The sequence below is a fragment of the Humulus lupulus genome, chromosome 2, assembly GCF_963169125.1.
Source record: "Humulus lupulus chromosome 2, drHumLupu1.1, whole genome shotgun sequence".
Taxonomy (NCBI): Eukaryota; Viridiplantae; Streptophyta; class Magnoliopsida; order Rosales; family Cannabaceae; genus Humulus; species Humulus lupulus.
The window spans coordinates 13,297,632-13,321,054 of NC_084794.1; the positions used below are offsets into that span (position 1 = coordinate 13,297,632).

The window sequence follows — 23,423 nt, forward strand, 5'->3', positions numbered from 1 at the left end:
TGGGGGCGAATTTTTAACATCGCTAATTATTTAGAGGGTAGTTTACGGGATAAAAATATTATTTATTCTTATATATATATTATATATTATATATATATATATGGTCCACGGTTGTGTGGATAAAGAATAATGAACCTTCCTTATCTCTTTCTTTTTCTTTTTCTTTTGATCTTTTCTTTTCTTTTTGGAATAAAGATTAATATTTTCCTTAAGTACATCACATATATTACACTTCGAAGATGCCACATTTTTTTAGCACAAACTGGTACCATATAAAGCTGATCATTTGGATTACAAATATGCTATTGTGCTTGTATTAACAAATATATTCCATAATATAAACAATTTATATATACACACATCTCACGCTGCATTAAATTAGTGCCTCGTAGCTTTACTCATTTTTTAATAAGAAAATTAAAAAAAAAAAAGTTTTAATGAGTTGACCATATGCTGCTTATTGCTCAAACACGGCAAGTGCGAACTAATATAAATAAATATCTCTTCATTAATGCATATTATCTACTTGAAAATATTTTAAATAATTTTTTTCTTGGTTGTATCTATATGCGTCCAGCTCTTTAAAATCATATATATAATTACAAAAAATAAATTGACGTTTTGTGTCTCACATTTTTCTGAGGATTAATATTTTTTTTCTTTTTCTTAATAAAGTACTTGCCCTTTATGGAGGTTTTGATTTTTTTTTATGAAAAAAAATAAGCTAATTAATATATGAATAATGCCACGGAAATATTATTACATCTAGCACTATTTAAATATAAACAGGAAATCTTTTTATTAGTCAAATGCTACTTTTTGTTCCCTAAATTCTCACCTAATTATGTTTTGGTTATATTAATACAATAATTAATTATTCAAATATAAATATTAGGTTGGCCCCAAAGATTATCATTATTATTGGTTTAAAGGGTATCACTGTAATAATAAACTTTAGAAGTCAATGATTCAAAACTTCTCCACTTCACATCACCTCTAACAAACTTTTAAAAGTTTATTGAATGTGAAGAAAACAATGCACTTAGGTACCTCAAGTAGAAGAAGAAAAAATTGAATTTTTTTTTCTTTCAAATTTCTCATTTACTTGCATTAATTAGATTACACCTCTTCTGGGATAATTTTTAGAATTTTAAAGTGGATATAGACCAGGCTGGTCAGAATCCCAGTAAGCCCAAACCCAAGCCCAATTCAACGGCCCAAAAACAATCAAAAGCCCAAGTTTTTGCCACGATTTGGGTCAGTTCCAACTTCCAAACCACGTATCGTCATGGTTGGTTGATACTCAGTGTCATGGTTGATATTCAATTCCAACTTCCAAACCACGATTTGAGACTTCTTCTTATATCATAATTGATTTTCCTTCTCCCTGACGAAGCAATTTGGCTTGGAAATGAAGAGCACTCAAATCCCAATTTATGCGGTAAGCTCACTAACTTGTTGCTTTTCTTTTCCTTTGTTTTTTAAATTCTGCTATTAATTCACATTCCAACTGTTTTTCTGGGTTTTAGAACCTCGTAGTTCTTGGATGAAAGTGAAGTTTCAGATAACATTTTGAAGACCCAGAAAGGAATTTCGAAAGAGAAATGTTGGGTACGAGGCTGTTTGCGGCTGCGATTAGTGTGTACAGAAAATTCAGCACTGTAAGTAGTGGCAAAATCACATATGGGTCTCCCAAAAAGAAAAAATACAAAACTAGTAAAAAGAATTATGGCAGACCCAAATGGACTGACCAACAAGAAGAGATTATAGATGCCGTTAAAGGGCATCAATCGGTGTTCATCACTGGCTCAGCTGGGACTGGAAAGACATTCTTGCTTAAGCATATTATTAAGCTTTTGAGAAAGCAGTATAAGCCATCACAGGTTTTTGTCACTGGCCCTACTGGTGTTGCTGCCTGTGCTGTTAGAGGACAGACCCTTCATTCTTTTGCAGGTATTGGGGGCCAAACGAGTGATAGAGAAGCTATGCTTGAGAGGGTCTCATCAAATAAAAAGGCTCGTTCAAGGTTTAGGACAGCTAAGGCATTGGTTATAGACGAGATTAGCATGGTTAGTGCACAACTGTTTGAGAATCTTGAATTCATTGCTCGAAAAATTCGTGGGGAGGATTCGAGTTGGGGAGGAATCCAGGTTGTAGCTAGTGGTGATTTCTTTCAGCTTCCACCAGTTAAAATCAAAGGGTATCTTAATAGTTCATGTGATGATGATGATAAAGAATTTGCTTTTGAAGCAGATTGCTGGAACTCAAGCTTTGCCTTACAAGTTGAACTTAAGAAGGTTTATAGGCAATCGGACCCTCAGTTCATCAAGTTCCTTCAGAGTATAAGGAAAGGTGAGTTTGGTCGAGAAGAGTCAGAGTACTTAAACCAGTTGCAATCTTCGACCGCGACGGATTCTTCAGCAGTGAAGATCTATCCGAGGAATGAAGATGTGAAGAGAGTGAATGAAGAGAAGATGAAAAGTTTGGGTAATGAAACTTTTGTTTTTAGAGCCATTGATAGTGGTAGTGGCAGTGGCAGCAACCATTGCAGGGGACAACTTAATTGGGCAGCCCCTTGTGAGCTTGCTTTGTGTTTGGATGCCAGGGTAATGCTGACCATGAATTTAAGTGTTTGGCGTAAACTGGTGAATGGTGCCACTGGTAAGATTGTGGGATTTTCAAGGATTGATGGTGTGGATGATGATGAACATGCCAATGATGATGAGGATGAGGATGAAGATGTGGGTACTGACCCGGATACTGAGGATGAAGATATTGCTACAATATGTCCGCATGGGCTGCTACCGATAGTGAAGTTCAACTCAGGGACAACCATGGTGATTAAACCAGCAACATGGTCAGTTAAAGATGGAGATGATATTGTTGCAGAGAGAAAGCAGCTGCCCCTCACTTTGGCATGGGCTTTAAGCATTCACAAGTGCCAAGGGATGACTCTTGACTGCATTGAGACCGATTTGTCTAAAGTTTTTGAGTATGGAATGCATTATGTAGTCATGTCCCGTGTAAAAGGCTCGGACGGACTTCACATAACTGGTTTGGATCCCACCCGGATTAAGGCACATCCTAAGGTAGTGCGCTTCTATGAGAAGCTTGCTGGTGAAAAGGATGAGAAACCAGAGGAAGATAGCACATGCCTTGTCACATAAATCGACCATTCAAACACCAAAATTCCACTTTTCTCTCTGAGTTTCTACAGAACAGGCCATAGAACACTTTCATTTTTTTTGTAAATACTACTTATTGTTTGCCTTTTTCAAATCACTAGATACGGAATTAAAGATTTTCTTTGTTTCTTTCAAGCTGGTCTTCCTTTATTTTTATTTCACTGCAGTCTACAAAACATGCCCTTACTCTAAATAATAAACAATACTAGATTGGTCATTTAAAAAAATTTGTGAGGATGTGTAGAATTATCATTTCCTTCCCAAATGTATCTGTAGTTGGTGTTTGAATGTGTAATTTATATGGTCATTAATAACAGATTGATCTACAAGAAACATTACAACGAATGATCACATTTGATAATGCAATTCTATTCATTTTTGGGCTGGATCTTGCTTTTCCTAAACTCCAATACCAAAAGGCATTTAATGAGATGCAATAGGCAGCGACATATTTTACCAAAAAGCTATTGGAAGTTGCAAAGATGGTTACAAATCAGAACTGAGAGAAAGCTCAGAATAGCACGAGAAAAATTCGATGAATTCATATTCCAATGCATCTCGCTAAAACGAGAACAAATGAGGCACACAAATAGTGAAACTAATAACGAAGAAGCGAATTTGGGAATGTTAACAGTTTATATGGAAGAAAAAGAGAAGACATATTCAGATAAGTTTCTCAGAGACGTGGCATTTAGCTTTTTGGCGGCGACAAGGGACACCTTGACCGCTGGACTGTGTTGGTTCTTTTGGCTTGTGGCGACTCACCCTGAAATTGAGATCGAAATTCTTGAAGAAATGAATGAGAAGTTGGCAGGTAATTTAAACTGTTACAAAAATGAGGCTTTGAGTAAGTTGGTGTATCTACAAGCAGCAATATATGAAACATTTCGACTCTATCCATCAGTGCCTTTCAACCATAGAACTCCAACTAAAGCAGACATTTTTCCAAGTGGTCACCATGTAAAGCCAAAGCAAATGCTGTTGATATCTGTTTACTCAACAGGGAGAATGGAAGAGGTTTGGGGAAAAGACTGTTTGGAGTTCAAGCCAGAGAGATGGATTTCAGAGCAAGGAGAGTTTGTTTATGTACCGTCTCACAAGTTTCCAGCCTTTCACATTGGACCAAGGACTTGTTTGGGTAAGGACATGGCTTTGATTCAGATGAAAGTCATGGCCCTCACTATTCTTAAAAATTACCATTTTCATGCTGTGGAAGGACATCCAGTATGTCCTAATTTAACCATCACCATTAACATGAAATCTGGACTCAAAATGAGGATTTCTAAAAGATCTTGAAAATGACATATCGAGATCAGAGTTGCTTGAGTTCTTATGTTTATGTGGCTGAAAATGACATATTCAGGATCAGGCTTTTTTTTGTAATAAACTAGCTAATGGAAATATAGTGGGGATATCACAAGGCCAACTGAAACCATTCTAATAAACAAAAGGAGCAGGATTGAAAGTTCACACTTCTCAAATTTTCTATTCACAGGCGTTCGTGCATCCACTAGGTTCCATTCCATGTAAGGGAATGGAACATCCCATGAATAACAAATTGGCTACAAGTTACAACTGAAATGAAAAACAGTGTCAAGAGTCATATACATTTTGGTTCCTACTGCTAAAATCACCCAAAGAAAATCTTGTTCCAAGCAAAAAGAAGCACAACAACTACACACATTGACCCCAACCCCATCGGTCACCTGGTAGGACCAGAACGAGAGTGCGATCGACTACTTGGACTTGTACGATTCCTTTTCAGAATAGACCCCAAGCTCTGAAAGCATTTAAATGGCCTGACCTGTATAAAGTAAGATTCCGAAAAGAAACATTGTGAATAATAGTCAGTGACAGGGGTCATATAACACAAGGAAATAGTCCATAAGATTCTAGAAGTTTGAGGGTAGGCAATCAGAAATATTGACTAGTATATATCAAACTGTAACATAAATTCTAGCCAGATAACCTATATATTAGGAAGAGAGATAGAGAGAGGGTAACGCACCTTCCACCCCCTGTTCCGAGCAAATTGATCGTAGATGTTCTCCAATCTGTTTATTATTTGTCTGAACGTTGGTCTGTGGAATGGTTCCTCGCTCCAACATTGCTCAATTAACCTGTGAAAATTGCATGAGCTTCTTCACAAGGTATCCATTGAGGAAGAGAGTTTTTATCATAAACAATGATTAGGTTTACACCCAAATTAAGGCTCCATGCAAAGAAGCAATAAATTCACGACCTTATAACATTAAATCTGTAGTCCATGTAAAGAAATAGCTAAAAATCAAGGCAACTGTCACTTCTTATTGAAAGAAGATGTTTAGAGGAACTTACTCTTTCAATCCATGAGCATAATGCTTTGGTGGAGCCCTAAATGGTGGGCGCTCATGTGCAGCATATGCTTTTGGAACATCCATTTCTGGCTTGGTAGAAAATGGCGGACAACCTTCAATCATCTAAAGTAGCCCAAGAAAAAATATTAGTTATTGTAAAAGAAGATGTGCACATGCCACAGAGAAAGCACAATTACCTCTTGCAATATCAAAGCAAATGAAAAAACATCCACTTTGGTATCGTATTCTTCATTTTTGAAAACCTCAGGAGCGACATATCGACCTGTTCATGAGGATTTGGTAAAGTTAGCAGGGCATATATGCATTGATAGGAGGACCAAATGCAATCAAGGGTGGGGAAACTAACATGTATTGCATTCATTAAATGAACCTAAGGCCAATCAAATCCAACATTAGGACCCAAGAAAACTTAATTAAAAAGCTTTAGTCGTGCAACCCTCCGTGGCTAGTGCAATAAGAGCTTGTTCAGATTTTGATGTCCTAAAAAGGCTTGCAGGAAGAACTAAAGCTATATCATTAACTATTTCATTCAAAAGAGTCTAACCTAAAATTGCTTGGTCTACTTTTCTAATAAATGCCAAAAAGGTAATGATGACCACAAAATTTTCCAAAAATAGGTCAATTTTATAGATAATAAAGTCATAATAGAGCAGTTAACTTACAAGAGGAATTTTGACAAGTCAAAGGTTTGTCTTCTTTAATTGTATTTGCAACTTTCAGTAGCTTACTCAACCCGAAGTCTGCAACTTTTAGATGCCCAGAATCATCCCGCAATAAATTTCTGTTATCTTACTCATGAACAATTAAGAAACTGTCAAAAAGTTTCAATGATTTAGATGTTGACAATAAGCATGCTTTATACCAAGGGGGGAAAATGTGTTATACTGTATCTGTTATAAACACATCCTAAAAGACAAATTACAACAGTGATAGAGAGTGAAAGAGAAAATAAATGTGCATATATCTATACAAACTAAACCCAGCAATAATCTATATGATTTGAATTCAATTCTGTATCCATTTATCTATTGGCAAAAAGATTTGGTTCCAATTCCCAACCGTGGTATGAAAACTCTTTTCACTATATTTAAGGTGATAAAAATTATTGTCTAAATAATTATCAAAGTAAAATTGAAAGGGAAAATTGCCGATTTAGGACTGTATGCAAGTCCACAGTCTGCACTCATCATAATCTCCTAACAAACCAAAGAGAGGAAGAGAGAGAACATACGAAGGCTCAAGATCCCGATGAATAATTGCCTCAGGTTTATGTTCGTGCAAATAATTCATTCCCCTGCAAAATACAAATGGGGCATACAAGTAAAATAAAGCATATATTCAAGTACGCATTGGCTAAAGAAGGTTATATACACCTTAGGGATAGAACCTACTAGCTGGTGCACAATCTGCTAAGGCCCTTACAAAATTGTATTGATAAGACCCTGGTAGTTCAAGACCTAGGCCTCTCTCGAAAGACAGAATGTCCCTTACGAAATCCTTCCTGCTCAATTACACCCCCTGCCTAATTTTATTCTCACTAATAGAATTTCCAAAAACCCAAAAACCTCCCATAACGGAAAACCCATGAATGGCTTACAACTATTGCTGAATTTTAGGTATATTCCAGCTGAGAAGGCCCTGTCATAGTGGCTGACGTGGCTTCATGGTGCTTAGGGTCCTTACAAGTGTAGGTGTAATGTAAGTAATTGGGATTCTATCACTAAGTTAGTAAGCTCCATCACAGTGTAGCAAAGAACTACAAAAGTCAACATAATTTAATATCAAATCAATAAAATTGCAAATGATATTAGCAGCTCAAAGAGCAAGCAGTAACCAAAAAGATAAAGGGTTTCTAACTTAACTAAATGCTCCACAGTCCACAGTAGTCATTTTTAAAAAGTTAAATATTGGCTGGTTCCACCTAAGTTTATAAAAAGCTACAAAAAATTACAATCATACTACTAACTTTGGACCCTCTTATGATAGCCATAGTTAGATTAAGCGCTAAGAACATTACCTATGTCATCACTAACAGAAAGAACAAAAAGAATGCACCTCAAACTCATATTGCATGAAAACCATAGATTACAGCCAGATCAGCAATGGTTATTATAATTCACAATGGAAGAAGATTTTGAAACAAATTAAGCCAGTTAACCGACCTTGCAATGTCTAGTGCAAACTTCACTGCTACAGTTGGCTTTAATGCACCTTTTCTTCCTAGATACTCACAAAAATCTCCCTGCAGTTTAGCAAAATCCATATAAAACATGTAACAATTATATTGGAACTGATTTTTTTTTCACTTTGTTTATCAGTCCTATATCATGACAGACAGGACCAGGCCACAATTAACAATATTGCAGAAGACAACAATCAAAGAAATGTTATTGTTTAAGATAAAAATGGGATAAACCTTCGGTAGATATTCCGTGACAATCATCATTGGACTGCTTTGTGTTACAGCACCCAAAAATTGAACAACATTTGGATGACGCAACTTTTGAAGTAAAGCAAGTTCATCCCTGAATGCCTTTCTACATTCATAAGGATTAGTTTCAGTCAAAAAAAAATATTCAATACCAAGTTTCATATTTGAGTTACACCTAGTGAAAGTATGGGGTTTAAAAGAAATAGAGGAAGACCAACTCACACTTTATTATCATCAGTAAGTACTTCCTCCTCAAGTGTTTTGACAGCAACTTGAATTCCACGCCAAGATGCTATGCGAAATGTTCCCTAACCATTGAAGAGAAAAATGATTGAGTACAAGTTATTGAAAAGAAAAGTTTGGGAATCACAAAAAAGTGCTAACATGAGACTTCTAAGTATCAATATAATCTGTCACCACGTCAAGCCTCTTTCACAAGTAAAACTTATAGTTCCTGATGCTCCAAAATTCATGTTTCAATCATTATGGCCCGGTCAAATTTTCGCCCATAAGCAATTATAAAATTTTTCACGCACCATCTTCTTGTAGTACCTAGTCATTATTCCAAAATTCAGAAGATCTTGCAAAATTTTCAGATCTATTCCTGAAATTAACTATAGGCTGTATAACCCAAGATCTTTAGACTAGTAGATGGGCATTGCAGGAAGTATGACATTAAATGAGGATAATAAAACACTACTAGCAACAGTATCAAATAAATCCCTCGCAGACTCAGTAATTCAAGAAATACCAAGTTGAAGATAATGATTAATTCACAAGAGAAAAAACAACAGTTGAGTAACCAACAAGACAATATTAGTTTGCTACCAATCAATAAAAGGTAAGTAAATTACCTTGGTTATGATTTTCTGAGATAAAACAAGCTCCTTGGGATCAATCTCATACTCGGGGACTTCGCGTGCATTTTTAACGTGCATGTGATGAGCCATCTAACACAGTAAAGTTCAAAATTAAAAATTTGCAACATGCTTTTATTTTGTCAAAAGAATGATAGTATAAGCCACTGACACTAGAGAAGACGCAGGACATACCGGAGGCTTTGCACCATGTTCCTCTAAAAGTTTGATCACGTCTTCATTTTTGTAATGCACAGCATCTGCAAGAGGCTATTGAATGAACAAATCTATTATCAATATTCGATATAGAGTATATGATAATGGTCCATACTTCATATAACTATATAAGAATACACAATGCTGAAGATAGAACAGCCACAACAACACGCAATGACCCATTTTAAACCAATTGTAAAATACTTGATCTTTGTAAAAAAAATTCCAAGTCTTTTTTTGTCAAAGTTCGTGCAAGAATTACCATCTTCATGTCTTTAATTACAGACCCAATCAAGTTCTTAAAACTAGTATTTAATCTAATACAAAAAAAAATTGACTCATACCAAAATGGGAAAAAAAAAGTTTTCTTGGTATAAGAAGTTCGATTTCAAGTAAAGACCACTCCCAGACAAGAGCTATATAGTTCAACAAAATTGCAGCTTTCTTCAGCTCATATATGTAAGAAAAAGATTATCAAATACAGTACAAGAAAAAGAGTACTACCGTGCTGCCCCAACGATCCTTAGGATCGACCTCGGCGCCTCTCCCTAGCAAAACCTGAACCACATCCGGTCGGCCCTGGCAAGCAGCGACATGTAGAGCCGTACGACCGTCGATGTCCTTGAAATTAACATCAGTGCCGCTGTCAAGAAGCTCGTTAATACCATCTATGTCGCCCTCATTAGCCATGTACATGAGCCTGACTCTCTGGTCGATGGCTGCGGCCTCAGCCTCAGCCAGCTCCGCCGCCAATTCCACCCTTTCGGGTTTCATAGACGACTGCTTGCCGAGAGTGAACCTCGGCCGTTCCTGGTGTTGGGAATTAGCATCCATGGATGAAATTAATACTATTTTCAAAAAAACAAAAACTGCCCAAGTGTTGGCCTCAACCCTGAATAAGCAAAATTTATAGAAAGAAAGTGGGAAGAAGAAACTGAATCAACCCAAGAAAAAAAAATGGCTTTTTTGAAAAAATGGGTTGGTGGATAAGAATAAAGTGAGAGCTTGAGTAGTTCGCCCAAAGAAGAGAGACGATATTTAGATTCTCATTCTTGACTTGCACAATCCCATACCCAAGCAACAACATAGTCCACAGTTATTACTGTGTTTTTTTTTTTTTATGTCTTTTTTAAGTAAATATTAAAAAAAGACTGACCGAGACAAAATCATTCTATTTTTAGACAAATTGTTTTATTTTATTTATTAACAAAAACTACTACTATAATATAACAATGTCGGTTAGTAGTAGTTGGCTTGTTGTAATAAACAAATTCTTTCTTTTAAAGTCAAAAATTAACATTTCCATTCCAAATCTCTTTTGGATATTATTTTTTTTTTTAAGTAATTGATTACCATCTTGATGGGATTTGGTTTGGACTAAAAATAAAAAGATTAGTTCTTTAAGTTTTTTGCATTGTACAAAATTATCAATGGCCGTTTTAAAAGGATGATATCATTTGGTTACATGCATAGATTCCAAAATTGCTTTTGTATTAACAGAGGTAAGAGTAACAGATTCATTTGTTTTCTCCATATCTCATTAACTTTTTAAATAAAATAAAACGTTAAACAATAAAAACAAATTGAAAAAGTTGCAAATTGTCTCTTAGTCAGAATAGAATAGTTGTTGGGGTAGAAAAGTAATTTCAAGTGCCATGAAAAGACTGTGTCAACTATCAATATTAATGTTAGTATAAGCCTAATTAATGCTCACAACGTGCTTCGACTTCTGGCTTTTAATTCTGGTATTAGTCCACTTCAAGTCCAGCTAGATTTTTTATTCTTATTTTTAGATTTTTAGGCTAGGTATGGAAAGATATGCAAATTATTTAAAATTGTAGAATTTTATTTGCTTTAACTTTTTTTTAATGAAAAAAATTAAGTTTTTAAAAAAGAGAAATTTACAAGAATTACTATTTGTTAAGAGAACATTACATTTAGACGATTAGGCGGAAAAAAATTCATTTTTAAGGTCTCGAGTATTAATTTACATTTACACGTTATCTTCTGCAACGTCCGACTTAGACTTCAAAAGCCAATAGCAGATAAACAAAGTAGGCATATGTAACGTTCCAATTTCCATAATATGGCTTCGTGATTGGATTAGAGAGTCGGGAGGTAATAATTGAATTAATTATATGCTTAGGTGTTAGGAGCATGTTATTATGTGAATTATGTTAATTATATTATGATATGATTATGTTTGGGTGTATTAAATATGCATGTGGGTCTATTTCTTATTAGAAAAGTATTTTCGTAATTTTGACTCGTTAAGGGTATAATTGTAAATATGTGTGATATATGATTGCGACCACATTATTATATGGATATATTCGAGTTACCCGACACGAGGTGATCCTAGGGAGCTAGTTAGCGGAAAAATCACAACGGGGTAAAATACCCGGCTTGGGGTGAGTTTAGGAGTATTTTGGTAATTTGGTAAATTACCAAGAATTATAGAGTAACGGAAATTAATTGATGAATATTGGATTGTTAGATTAATTGGGATTGTATGAGATAATTTGAAGTTAGCAGGAATCATGCCAAATGACTAAACTACCCTTGAGAGTAACATTTAGGGGTAATGAGGCAAGGGGCATTGTGGTCTTTTGACCGCATGGGTCAATTGACTAAGCCAGCAGCTAGGCACCTAGGATCACTCACGAGTATGCCTTCTCTCTGTCCCTTGAGGTGTTCATTTGGAAGCATTGACGGAGTTCTAGCTAAATATCAACTTAGGAGTAAATTTGGTGAAATTGAAGAGGATTCTTGTGAGATGGCAGTTGAGGATCGGATCTAGGGACTACTAGGGCTATCATCTACCTCAAGGAATTCGAAATCAGAGGTGAGGCTTCCCCTGTTTTGGTATTCAATGGTGTTTTGGGTTTTTGTGATTTTTGATTCTTAGTTTAAGATTTTAAAGGGTGTTGTGATGGTTTGATTAGTAAGTTTTGTTGCCTAGGCTTAGTATATAGCTTTTGTGGTTGGAATTATGTTAGAAACATTGTGTTGGATCGATTTGGGGTCTGAAATTGTAGAAAAATTGTTGGGTTTACGATTTGGGGAAGAACATCATGTTCTGGGCATATTTTTAGGTTCTGGGGACCTAGCGTGACTGCGCTAAGTCGGGCGCGACCGCGCTAGTGTCCCAGAAAGAGGGGAATTGGGTTCAAGTTTGGGGCTCGAGTGGAGGGGCGCGACCACGCCAATGGTCCAGAAGTCCCAATATTTCTGGGGGCACGACCGCGCCAGGGGCCCCGAAATTCTGATTTTTAGGGCTAGGCCCGGGGGCTCGGGGAATCTGACTTAGGAGCCTGCTTAGGGGCTCAAGGGACATTTTTAGTGCCCCGCTAACTGGGAATCATGGTTTTTAGAGTTAGAGTTCGGTTTGGAACTCGGGTTCTAGGGTTAAGTCCTGGTGAACGTATACTTGATGTTGTGACTAGGGTTACCGCCAGGCTCAAGTCAGGATCAACGCTCGAGGTCGTTCCATTATTTGCACGAGGATCAAGGTAAGAAAATTGTCCCTTATGTGTGAGATGCATGATTGGGGCTTGGCTCATTTGTTGATTGTAAACGTGATTAAGGCTCGGGCCCAGCTAATGTGCATGATTATAATTATGTCTGTGTATATCTGTTTTAGTATACTGTAATGCATTATATCTGTGTGTATGGTGAATGTATTATGTGGATGTTTGTTCTGGATAGGAAGCTCGGTTTATAAGCCAAGAATCTGTCTGTTGCATCCAATTAAAGCTCAACCTACTAGTCGAGGGTAATTTGGTTAAAAAAGGGCTCGGCTTATAAGTTGAGGGTATCCAAGGCTTGACTTATAAGTCGAGGGTCTGTAAGGCTCAGCTTATAAGCCGTGATCGGCATTATACGCATTGAGCGTAGGCCGTTATGGCTAGGCCACCCCGGGAGTGCCTTATGCACTTAACTAGCTCAAATGCCATATGAATAAATGGGAGTGGGACACGCATTTGTGTGACCCTATGGTCACTTACATGTACAGTGTGTATGCTTGGTTCCAGTTATTACTGTTAAGCATGTTGTTATGTTCTGTGAATTATCTGAATTTTGTCAATGTGTTTTCTTGCTGAGTCTTTTGGCACATGGGTGCTTTGTGGTGCAGGTAAGGGTAAGGAGAAGCTTGGCCAGCCATGAGTTGGAGAGCATTAGAAGTGATGTGTACATATGCAGTCCGCTCGACCGCCACGGCCGAGATATCGCAGGGGAACAAATTTTTAAACTTGTATTTTGGTATCTCATGTAAAGACTAAAGTTTTCTTTTAATGGAAATGTTTATTTATTGACTAAGATTTTTGATACATGAACCCTTAGTGACCTAATCATATGTTTTAGTCCAAATGACTCTTTTAGCAAGTCAAGCACTAATTTAAACACACGTGGTAACAGACCCTAATTAGCAAGGCGTTACAGAATATCACTAGTAAACAAAGTCCAACAACAATTATAAAAGGTCAAAACAGCAAAAAAAAAAATCAGAACCAAGTCAATTAATAAAACACACACATGTTATTCCACCAATCCATAGCTTGAAACAAAACTCATTAAAATAATTTAAAAAGTATTCACCACCTCTATCATTTCTAAGAGTCTTAATTTTCATTTCCAATTAATTTTCTACTTCAGCTTTATAGATTTTAAATGCAATAAATGTCTCATCCTTACTCCTAAGAAAATACACACAAGTATACCTAGAGCAATCATCTATAAAAGTTATGAAGTATTTATTTCCTCCTATAGTCAACATGTCATTTAATTCACATAAATCACTATGTATTAAATCTAGCAAGTTTTAACATCTATTAACACTTGAAAAATGTTTCTTAACCATTTTAGATTTAACACATAATTCACATTTATCATGCTCATCCACATCACAATTAATTAATCCACGTTTAACAACAATTTTAATTGTGTTGTAACCTATATGAACAATTATATTATGCAACAAAGTAATAGAACTAGAATTAATCACATTGCAACGACTAGATGTCATATTACTATTATCAAGAGTACATGGTTGATCATCCCAAAACATGAATAACAATTTTCCACAAAAGTGCCCAATTTAGTCAAAATGAGCTTACTGGATTCAAACTCCATTTTGATACCGAATTTACTCAATAAATCACCACTTACAATGTTTCTATTCGTATAGGGAACATAGAAACATTAGTTATGGTCACTTTCTTTCTGTTAGTGAAGAACAAATCAACGCAGCCCCTTCCAAGTACCTTGGATCTCTTTTCATTTCTCATTTGAACTTCAAGTTTACCATTTGCAACTTCAAAGGTTTAAAGAAGAGACTTATTATAGGTTGCATGAATGGTGACATAAGTATCATGCCACTCTCCTTGCACCTTTCCTTGGGTCGCATTAATTTCACTCAAGGTTGCAATGATCCCAACATCAAGTGCATTGGTCTTGGTATCCATACTTAGTGTTAAAGATAATTATATTACCTCAATGGAAAATGGTAAGACTCTTACAACTCTAAGCAAAATAATACAAAGACAAAGGTGTTGTTTGGTAACACTTAAAAAAATAAGTTTTTATTTAATTAATTAAAAATTTGACAATTAAACATAAAATGTGTTTAGTAATTCTATTTTTAATTATTATTTTTTTTAAATTTTAATTAAAATTCATTAAATTTTGAAAATAAATTTTTTTTCACTTTCAAAATTTTTTTAAATCGTTTTCAACTTTTCCTTTCTTTTTTTTCTTCTCTTCTTCAAATCAACACCTCGTGTTGTTAAACAAAACATAAAAATAAAAGTTATTTATTATTTTTATTTATAAAAACAAAAAAACAAAAATAGTTACCAAACATATTTTTATTTTTTAAAAATAATGAAACAAAAATAAAATTATATTTCTATTTTTGTGTTTAAAAAATTCAAAAACAAAATTTTTACCAAACACAACCAAAGTGATTGATTAAATAAGTTACCACTCTATTGCAAAAAATACATGTAAATATAGAAAGATGTAGATGAAGCGAGTAATAGAAAATACAACTCAATAACAAAATGATACAAATGAATTAAAGGATGAAGAACAAAAGATATAGATGGAAGTAGAACTCTATAGCAAAAAGATACAACTAAATATAAAAGAAGAAATAAGAAGATGAAACAAAAGAAGTAAAAGAATAAGATAAAAGCAAGAACAAGAATAGAAACAACTCTATCACTCACACCACCAAAGTGAAGAGCATTAGGGATCACCAACTTGAACAAGGTTTACAATATTTGTCCAAAAGCTTATCTCCCCATCTCAAGCACTAAAGGAACTCTCACAATTGGAAATAACTTTCTGGAATAAACAAGCCTCTAGGTGAATTTCTAGTCAAGTGCTCTAGTGGATAGAAATTAGTGTGTCTAACAAGTGAGCAATAGGCTCCTATTTATAGTGTTTTGAGACACCTTTTGAATTTCAAATTTCACAAACCCTCATGGTTGTAACCAATGTTTAATTGGATATTTATGAAATTAAAATGGAGATTTGAGAGTTACTTGGTTGTTGACAACGTTCAAAATTTGATAAAACTGAAGTTGGAAAAAAGGTTGTCAGCACTCCAAGCCGCGGCCTGGGATATGCCTGGTCGCTGGCTTCTGTGCCCCAGGTCGCGGCCTGGGACAAGCACTGGCCGTGGCCACAGTGCATTTCAGCCACCCAATTTTCCAAACTTTTCCAAAACGTTCCAAGCTCATTCTTACTTGATTTTGTAACATCCATACACATTATGAGAGTTAAAATCACATCTCCAACAGACATATCATTCATGGATTTGTTAAATTCAAATTCAAAATGTGTAACATATAATCTACACATTATTGGGTAATATTTTAGAGTTACAAATTTGTAACGGATTTTGTAACCCCAAATATGTTACACATTTGAATATTCAATCTATCCAAAAAATGTAACTCTCATATATATTATGTTTCAATATGCGATACACTTTGTCACATTATTTAATCTAAACATTATATTAAAAAAAGAGTTTTTTCAAAACAAAAAAAAAAATTTGCTGTTTTTTAACTTTTTTTACGATCCCTGTTTTTTTTCTTCAAAAATACTACCTTAAGTTTTCAAAAAATACATTTTTTAAAGTTTTATATTTACAAAAATACGGTGTCAATTAAATAACTAAAAAAACAACAATAAGACAACAACGAAACATTAACCCATTCCATGCTAACATGTTTTTTTTAAATCAAAATATATCTGAAAACAACTAAACAACAATTAGACATCAACACAACAACAGAACAACTATATATAAACTTAAACAACTAATAACTAAGATGAAAACAACTATATGTAAATCTAAAACACAAAAACAACAATTCTACAATAACCCAGTGCAACCCATTATATTTTAAAAAAAATAACATTAAAAACAACTAAACAACAATTAGACATCAACACAATAACATCACAACTATATATAAACTTAAACAACTAAAAACCAACATGAAAACTACTATATGTGTAACGCCCTGGTTACCCCAGAACAGTTACGGTGAACGGTGGACCGGGAATTTGACTCGCTACCCGAGTCCTTTGGTCAAAAACGTGCTCTAAGTGTAATTAACAGGTTAAGGTATAAAACCAATAAAAAGGAAATGGAAGTTGTCATTACAAACTGCTCTGCAGAGCTAAACAAAACGTTTACAAGTTGTTCTTAGTATAAAATGGTCACTATTGTTTCAAATTTACAATCCCGCCGACCTAAGCGGCAAAAATAGAGTAAATCCCCTAGTTCCTCTGAGAACTCCTTGGCTGTAGTGGTCAAGCGGCCGCATATGTACACATCACCACATCAGCTCTCTACTCAAGGCTAGGTGAGCTTTTCTTTCCCTTTACCTGCACCACATAGCACCCATGAGCCAAAGCCCAGCAAGAAAACATAACACTTTGCATAAACATTATCAAATGATTATCATTATAATCACGCTGAGCATAAAGCTTTCAAACAAATGAGTGAACATCACATGAGGTTCTGATAAACCATACTGAGTGACTGACAAGCAAGTCACTAATTCAAATGGAAGAGTGGCTGCTAGGTAAGCCACTAGCCTTCAACAGGTTCTGGTAAACCATACTGAGTGACTGACAAGCATGTCACTGTTTCAAGTGGGAGAGTGGCTGCTAGGTAAGCCACTAGCCTCCAAGCGCTTACTTCATTCATCGACCCTCGGGGTCGGTCTGGCATTAACGCTCTTTGAGTCATTCAATGCTGGTAGTCGATTAGATCCAATCTTTGTTGGCTTGCGTTAACATGCTAAGGCCGTCCTGACTAATGAGTCAGCCCAACGTGACCAGTGCCCAGTACCACTGCCGAACCTGACTAATAAGTCACAGCTTCACAGTTGATACTAGCACCTTTGCCAAATCTGACTAATGAGTCAGTACCGTGCACAAGTGAGCAACATATGCTAAGCATTCTATATTCAATCCAAGTCCATATTTATACAACCAACATGCCTCATGAATGTCCATGCATGTCACACTTGGGGTGTAGTTTTCTTACCTCTGGTTCGAGCTAGAATGAGTAAAAGAACGACCATTGAGAACGATCAACCTTTAGATTCCTTAGCGGTTACCTAATCATAACCAATTAGAAACCATTAATAAAACAAATCAATGAATGGTTCACAAACTAAACCACACTCCTGGGATCAATCCCCCACTCTCGGGACTCTCAAACTACTCAAAAGGGCCAAAGGAACCAACCCCCGAACCTTAAAAATCATCCCGAACCCTAAAAACAACACATCCTGAAACTGACCTAGCGCCTAGGCGCCACCCACCAGCGCTGGGGTGCTGTCCCAGAAACAGAGAGGGCTGCTCTCTGCCCTGAATAGCGCTGGGGCGCCAGCTTCAGACCAGCAGCTGCACTGAAACTCCCTCCTTGCGATTCCTCTTGAAACCAACCTTCCAAACACATCCCAAACCTTACTAAAACATCCAATTCAACCCCTAAACCTCACCTACATCACCTCCTCACCAAAACCCAATCATCCATACACAAAAACTCCCCTTGATTCCAACTTTCCACATCAAAATCTAGAGCTGAAAACTATAAGAAAAACAGAGTAACACCTGAAATTCAAAGACAATTCCTTACCTCCAACTGGTTTTGAATCCTCTTTAGATGATGAACTAAGTCCACAACCTCCAAGCTTTGATTCCCTAGCTTGCTACCTCAACTTGGGACCAAAAACCTCAAAGAAAGATAGAGAGAAAATGATGTACGGGAAGGTGAAGAAGCTGCTCTGTTTTTGTTCTATATCCTTCTACAGCCACTTGAAACATATATAACCCAAGCAAAATGACCTTAATACCCCTAGGTCATTTAAAGCTTCTAATGTCCCCCCAAGGGTAAAATCGTCATCTTTCACCTATTTCGTTAATCATAATTAACGCTCTCCAATTCCCGATATTCCCAAACACCAATAATTCATATCCCGTTACCCTTTTTACTCCCGGCAACGTTCAAGTCATTAAAACATCCCGAGACTCACCCCAAGCCTCGTACTTAATCCCGTTATGACTAAACCGCTACTTTAATACTTAAAGATCGTCTCATGCTGAATAGCTCGAACAAATCCACATTATAATGTGGCCTTAACAATATATAACCAACATGCATCCAAATAAACAATTTACCCTCAACGGCCAAATTACCATCACACCCCTGTAATTAAAAATATGGACTCACATGCATGCATTTCACATCATATCATAATATAATCAACATATACATGCATTTTATCAATTAATAACACAATTAAGCAAGTATGGCCCTCCCGGCCTACTATTCACGTCGTTAAACACATCGGAGAATTCGGGATATTACAATATGTAAATCTAAACAACACAAAAATAAACTGAGACCATTATAAATATACTAAAAACTAAAATCACATCAGCACGTGACTTATATAAATATAAATAAATAAAGATAAACAATTACAAACAAATATATATGCCGTACTTATTTTTAACCAAATCAATCCAACATATATTAGAAATATGACACCTAACCACATGCTTGGACATATCACCACTCTAGGTATCACCACATGTTGAAATATGACACCAGCTTATTATATATATATATATATATATTAAACAACAACTTGTTTTATATTTATATAAGCCCTTTCCTCATGGTAATCCTTTTTTTTTTTATCATGTTATCCTCTTCTTCCTTTACCATTATTAAGATATCTTTTAATTATCGGTTTGGGACCAGACCACTGATCTTCACCGCTAAAATAGTCAACGAATCTTCTTCCCTACCAAGAAAATACTCCCTCGTGTCGTAAGTCGCCTTGGTTCCCACGCAGTTGTCGAAGTAAGTTTCCGGCACTGGAGGTGTAACGACTCAAAATCACTAATATGGCTTAAGGGCCTTGATTAGTGTGCCGAGAGGGCATAATTGGTTTATGTGTGAACTTATTAAATTAACGTGTGATTATATGATAAGCATGCTTGTATGATTATATGAATGTAAATGTGATTATATGATATATTTGTGAGAACCACATTATTATGTGGATAAGTCTGTAGCGTGCAACTCGAGGCGATCCTAGGGAGCTAGTTAGCGGGAAGTCACAACGGGGCTTAATGTTTGACTTGGGGTAAGTCAAGGGGTAATTCGGGTATTGGATGACTATTTGGGTTATCGGGTTATGGAAATAAATATATGGAGATATATTTGAGGTTAGGAAGCCTAAGCGGGAATATTGGGGAATTTTACCATTTTGCCCTCGGGGACGTTTTCGGTACCCCAAGCCTCGGGATTGATTTAATTAGCTAAGATTATACTAAGTAATCAGAAAATAGTAGAACAAAAGGAGGAAACCGACCCATTTTTACTTCTCTTTCCTCTCTCAAGAAAGCTATAGAAGCCTAAGGAGAATCAGCTGGAATTCTGTGTTTTGTGCTGAATTTGTGAGGGATTAGCTTAGTTCTAACCAAGGAATACTCAACCAGGATCAAGGTAAGGATTGAATTTCATTCTTGAGCATTAGAATTCTGAGTTTTGGTTGAGTATTAAAAGTGTTTATGGTATTGATGATTAAGGGCTGAATTGAAGCTGAGAAGCTTGGGTTTTAGCTCAGAAATTGTTAAGGATGTGGTTCATCAAAGGAGGTAGCTTCAATTCATAGTTTAGAGCTTAAATTCTGAGTTTACATGACTGGTTTTAGAGTTCTTGAGCTACTGGGTTTCAGAAATCAAAATGGGATTTTAATGAGTTTTTAAGCTAGGTTTCTGTTGGATTGAGTTGCTAGAACCATGTTGGGAGACTTGTGATCAATGGGTTTTGGAATTATGGTGCTTTGGGATGGTTTATAGCAAGGTTAGGAGGCTAAAAATGGTGGTTTTTTTGGGCACAAAGGGCTGGGCTGCAACTCTGTTCTAGAGTGTCACGGCCCTGTTGGGTTTTATGCCCTTAATAAAACCATATTTCTTATGTAACACGTTATTATTATCAATAAAAGAAGTAGAAATCATTTTGTTTATTCAATTGCATTGTTCGCTTGTTTTATTACATGTTTATTCAATTAATACAAACATTCATAAGATCCTGAACATATGGATAGTTACAATTATGGTGACTAGGTCACAGTGGATTATAGTTGTAATTATATGTTCAAAAGAACGAGTCCTAGATTAGATCAGTGCATTGGATTTTCACTGATTAGGAAATCTACGATATGATCTAGTTACACATTAGGAGTGTGATGTCTTGTCCAAGGCATTGACCAAGTAGATATGATCGGATGTATTTGGTTACATCGGACTAGGACCGATATTGATTATTGATTGATAAATAAGTATCGTTGTTATCGAATCTAATCAATATCACAATGTTGACCATAGGTTAAGTCGATCTTAATTCTGAGTGATAATATTCTGCTAATTATATTATTTAAATCTTTTGACTTGTTCGTTACCAGCTTACCCTACGGTCTAGCCCATACTTACGTCTTTGAGATTTAGTAATGAAATTGAGTGGGAGTATTATTCATAGATATGAAATCTATAACTTCTGTATGAGAAGTGAAAATATGATGTCCTTAATTGCTTTGTTCAAAAGGTTAAATGATTGAGATCTCATTTCTGTGATTAAGTTCACGGAAATATAATTTATAAGGAACTTAGTGGGAGTTAAGGATAAAATACTGATGAGGGGTAAAACGGTAATTTTCACCCAGCTTGTTAGTAAGTCATCGATAAAGGATTGACTAACTGTAATGGTTATAACAATGGATAACGTATTTATGGTTTGGAAAATATGTTCTATGAATTCAAGAGTTCAATTCCAAATCTATAGTGGAGTCACGAGGAATTAATAAGGTAGTGAAATTATTCGTAAATAAATTCACGGTAACTTATTGGAGCTTGATTTCATGGATCCATGGTCCCCGCATCACCTTTGAGTAAATCATCTAGAATGTCTCAATTAATTGATTTAATTATCAATTAGGATTTTTTTAAAGTTGACTAGGTCAATTTTGGAAAATTTATAGAGATATGAGATTTAGAGAATAAAAGAGAATCTTTGGGTAAATTTATTAATATTGATAAATTTGTGTCAATATAAATAAATAAAAATTAAATCAAGTTTCAAATTATAATTAGTTAATTTGAATAAGGATTTAGTTAATTAATTAAAATAAATAAATAAATAAAATGTTTTTGAATTTAGGCCCAATTGGGATTTAAATTCAAAATAAAAGTATTGGGCCCAAGTCCATTTGTGGGAGCCCAAGGCTTTCATCTTTTTGTTTATTATTTTAATTAATTCAAAATTTAAATTTAAATAAAGCCCATTATGTTGTCTATATAAGGAATATGATATCTAGGGTTTTCAGCAGGTCAGTGTCAGTTGATTCATTGGGTAAGTGAAAACCTAGACACTCTAATCCTTTCTTAGCCACTTTCTCTTCTTCTTTTCTAGATCTCTATCTCATGTGTTGAGAACCAGCCCACACTAGTTCTAGATTGATCAAAGGCTTGGTGAGGAAGACTATGTTGCTGATCTAGTTCAATCTCTTGATAATACTCTGCTACAGAAAGAATCAAGAGTTAGAGAGATTGAAGGAAGGAGTTGTTCCAGTTCCGCTGCGTATTCGTAAGTTTCTACATCATTGTGTTTATGTTAATTTACGAATCTAATGTTCATATGTATGTCGTGTTATTCTATGTTTCTATTATGTGTTTGGAAAAATAATAGGAAGCATGCATCTAGATTTAAATTTTAATATCCTACAGGCCCTGCGAAGCAAGGAAGAGCCACGGAGGCTCTGCAGTGGGGAAGCGCCGCGGCGCCACAGGGCAGGGCCGCGGCGTGTGTCTGTCTTCAGAGAGGCTTGGCCTCTATCTTAGGGGCAGGTCGCGGCTAGGTTTCAGGGGCCGCAGCTCTTAAGGGTATTTTTGGTCTTTTGGAGGTTTTAAGAACGAGAACCTAACCTAGGGTGCTCGGGATCGATTCCACCACCGTATTTGGTGGAATTCGATGTCCCGAAAGCTAGAACTCCATCTGGAAATATTAACGCGATTATTAATGGTACTCCCTATCTTGGTTGTGACTAGGTATTAAGCTAGGGCTCAAGAAGCGGATCGTGCTTGAGAGGCATCGCTCGTAATCAGTAAACTTGGGAATTAAAGGTAAGAAAACTGCACCCGGTTGTGGATTGATAATGGGACTAAGGGTTCCCTATTTTGTATGCTTTGTAAAGGATGGTATTATGCCATGTGAACAGTAAACTAACGGCCTAAGAGTGCCGAAGTTTACACTAGCGCATAGGGCGCGGCTCGGCCACTGGTAGCTGAGGACAGCTTATTATTCACTGAGCTCGGTTTAAGCGGGCCAGAGTCAGTGGGGTAAACAGAGGGTGCGACCTACGGTGTTGACCCTGATTATTATGTTGTTTGTTTGTTATTCTTGATTGGTGGATTGTTATGTTGTATAACTAAGTGATGATTAGCTGACTCTTTGGTTGAATCTTCATGCTTTGTGACTATTGTGGTATGTTAGGTGTACGAACGTGCTTAAAGGGTTAACCAAATGTTAATATTTCTTGTTATATAATATGATATGTTTTCTTGCTGGGCCTTGGCTCACGGGTGCTTCGTGGTGCAGGTAAAGGCAATGGCAAGCTTGATCAACCCTGATTTGGAGAGCTCTGAGAGCAAAATGTGTTATATTATTTCATATAATATAATATTAGATTAAATAATGTGACAAAATGTGATTTGTCACATCTTGTAACATATTATTGAGAGTCACAAAATTGGACACATGCGTGTGCCTAAATGT

General features: G+C 35.9%; 3 protein-coding genes across 3 annotated transcripts; 2 read left to right on the forward strand and 1 right to left on the reverse strand.

Annotated features, from left to right (window-relative positions):
• Positions 1 to 1,283: 1,283 nt before the first annotated feature.
• LOC133817316 (ATP-dependent DNA helicase pfh1-like) lies at positions 1,284 to 3,320 on the forward strand. The gene is made up of 2 exons (XM_062249800.1): positions 1,284 to 1,441; positions 1,530 to 3,320. Exon 2 carries the CDS (start codon positions 1,605 to 1,607, stop codon positions 3,165 to 3,167), a length of 1,563 nt encoding a protein of 520 aa, XP_062105784.1. The 5' UTR covers positions 1,284 to 1,441; positions 1,530 to 1,604; the 3' UTR covers positions 3,168 to 3,320.
• Positions 3,321 to 3,761: 441 nt separating this feature from the next.
• LOC133813929 (alkane hydroxylase MAH1-like) lies at positions 3,762 to 4,481 on the forward strand. Its single transcript, XM_062246957.1, has one exon. It carries the CDS (start codon positions 3,762 to 3,764, stop codon positions 4,479 to 4,481), a length of 720 nt encoding a protein of 239 aa, XP_062102941.1.
• Positions 4,482 to 4,597: 116 nt separating this feature from the next.
• On the reverse strand, positions 4,598 to 10,127 carry LOC133817318 (integrin-linked protein kinase 1). The gene is made up of 12 exons (XM_062249801.1): positions 9,551 to 10,127; positions 9,026 to 9,100; positions 8,828 to 8,923; positions 8,196 to 8,281; positions 7,959 to 8,079; positions 7,705 to 7,784; positions 6,774 to 6,836; positions 6,205 to 6,323; positions 5,719 to 5,804; positions 5,523 to 5,644; positions 5,194 to 5,305; positions 4,598 to 4,989 (listed from the first exon to the last, which is right to left on the reverse strand). Exons 1-12 carry the CDS (start codon positions 9,878 to 9,880, stop codon positions 4,888 to 4,890), a joined length of 1,392 nt encoding a protein of 463 aa, XP_062105785.1. The 5' UTR covers positions 9,881 to 10,127; the 3' UTR covers positions 4,598 to 4,887.
• Between the last annotated feature and the right edge of the window lie 13,296 nt (positions 10,128 to 23,423).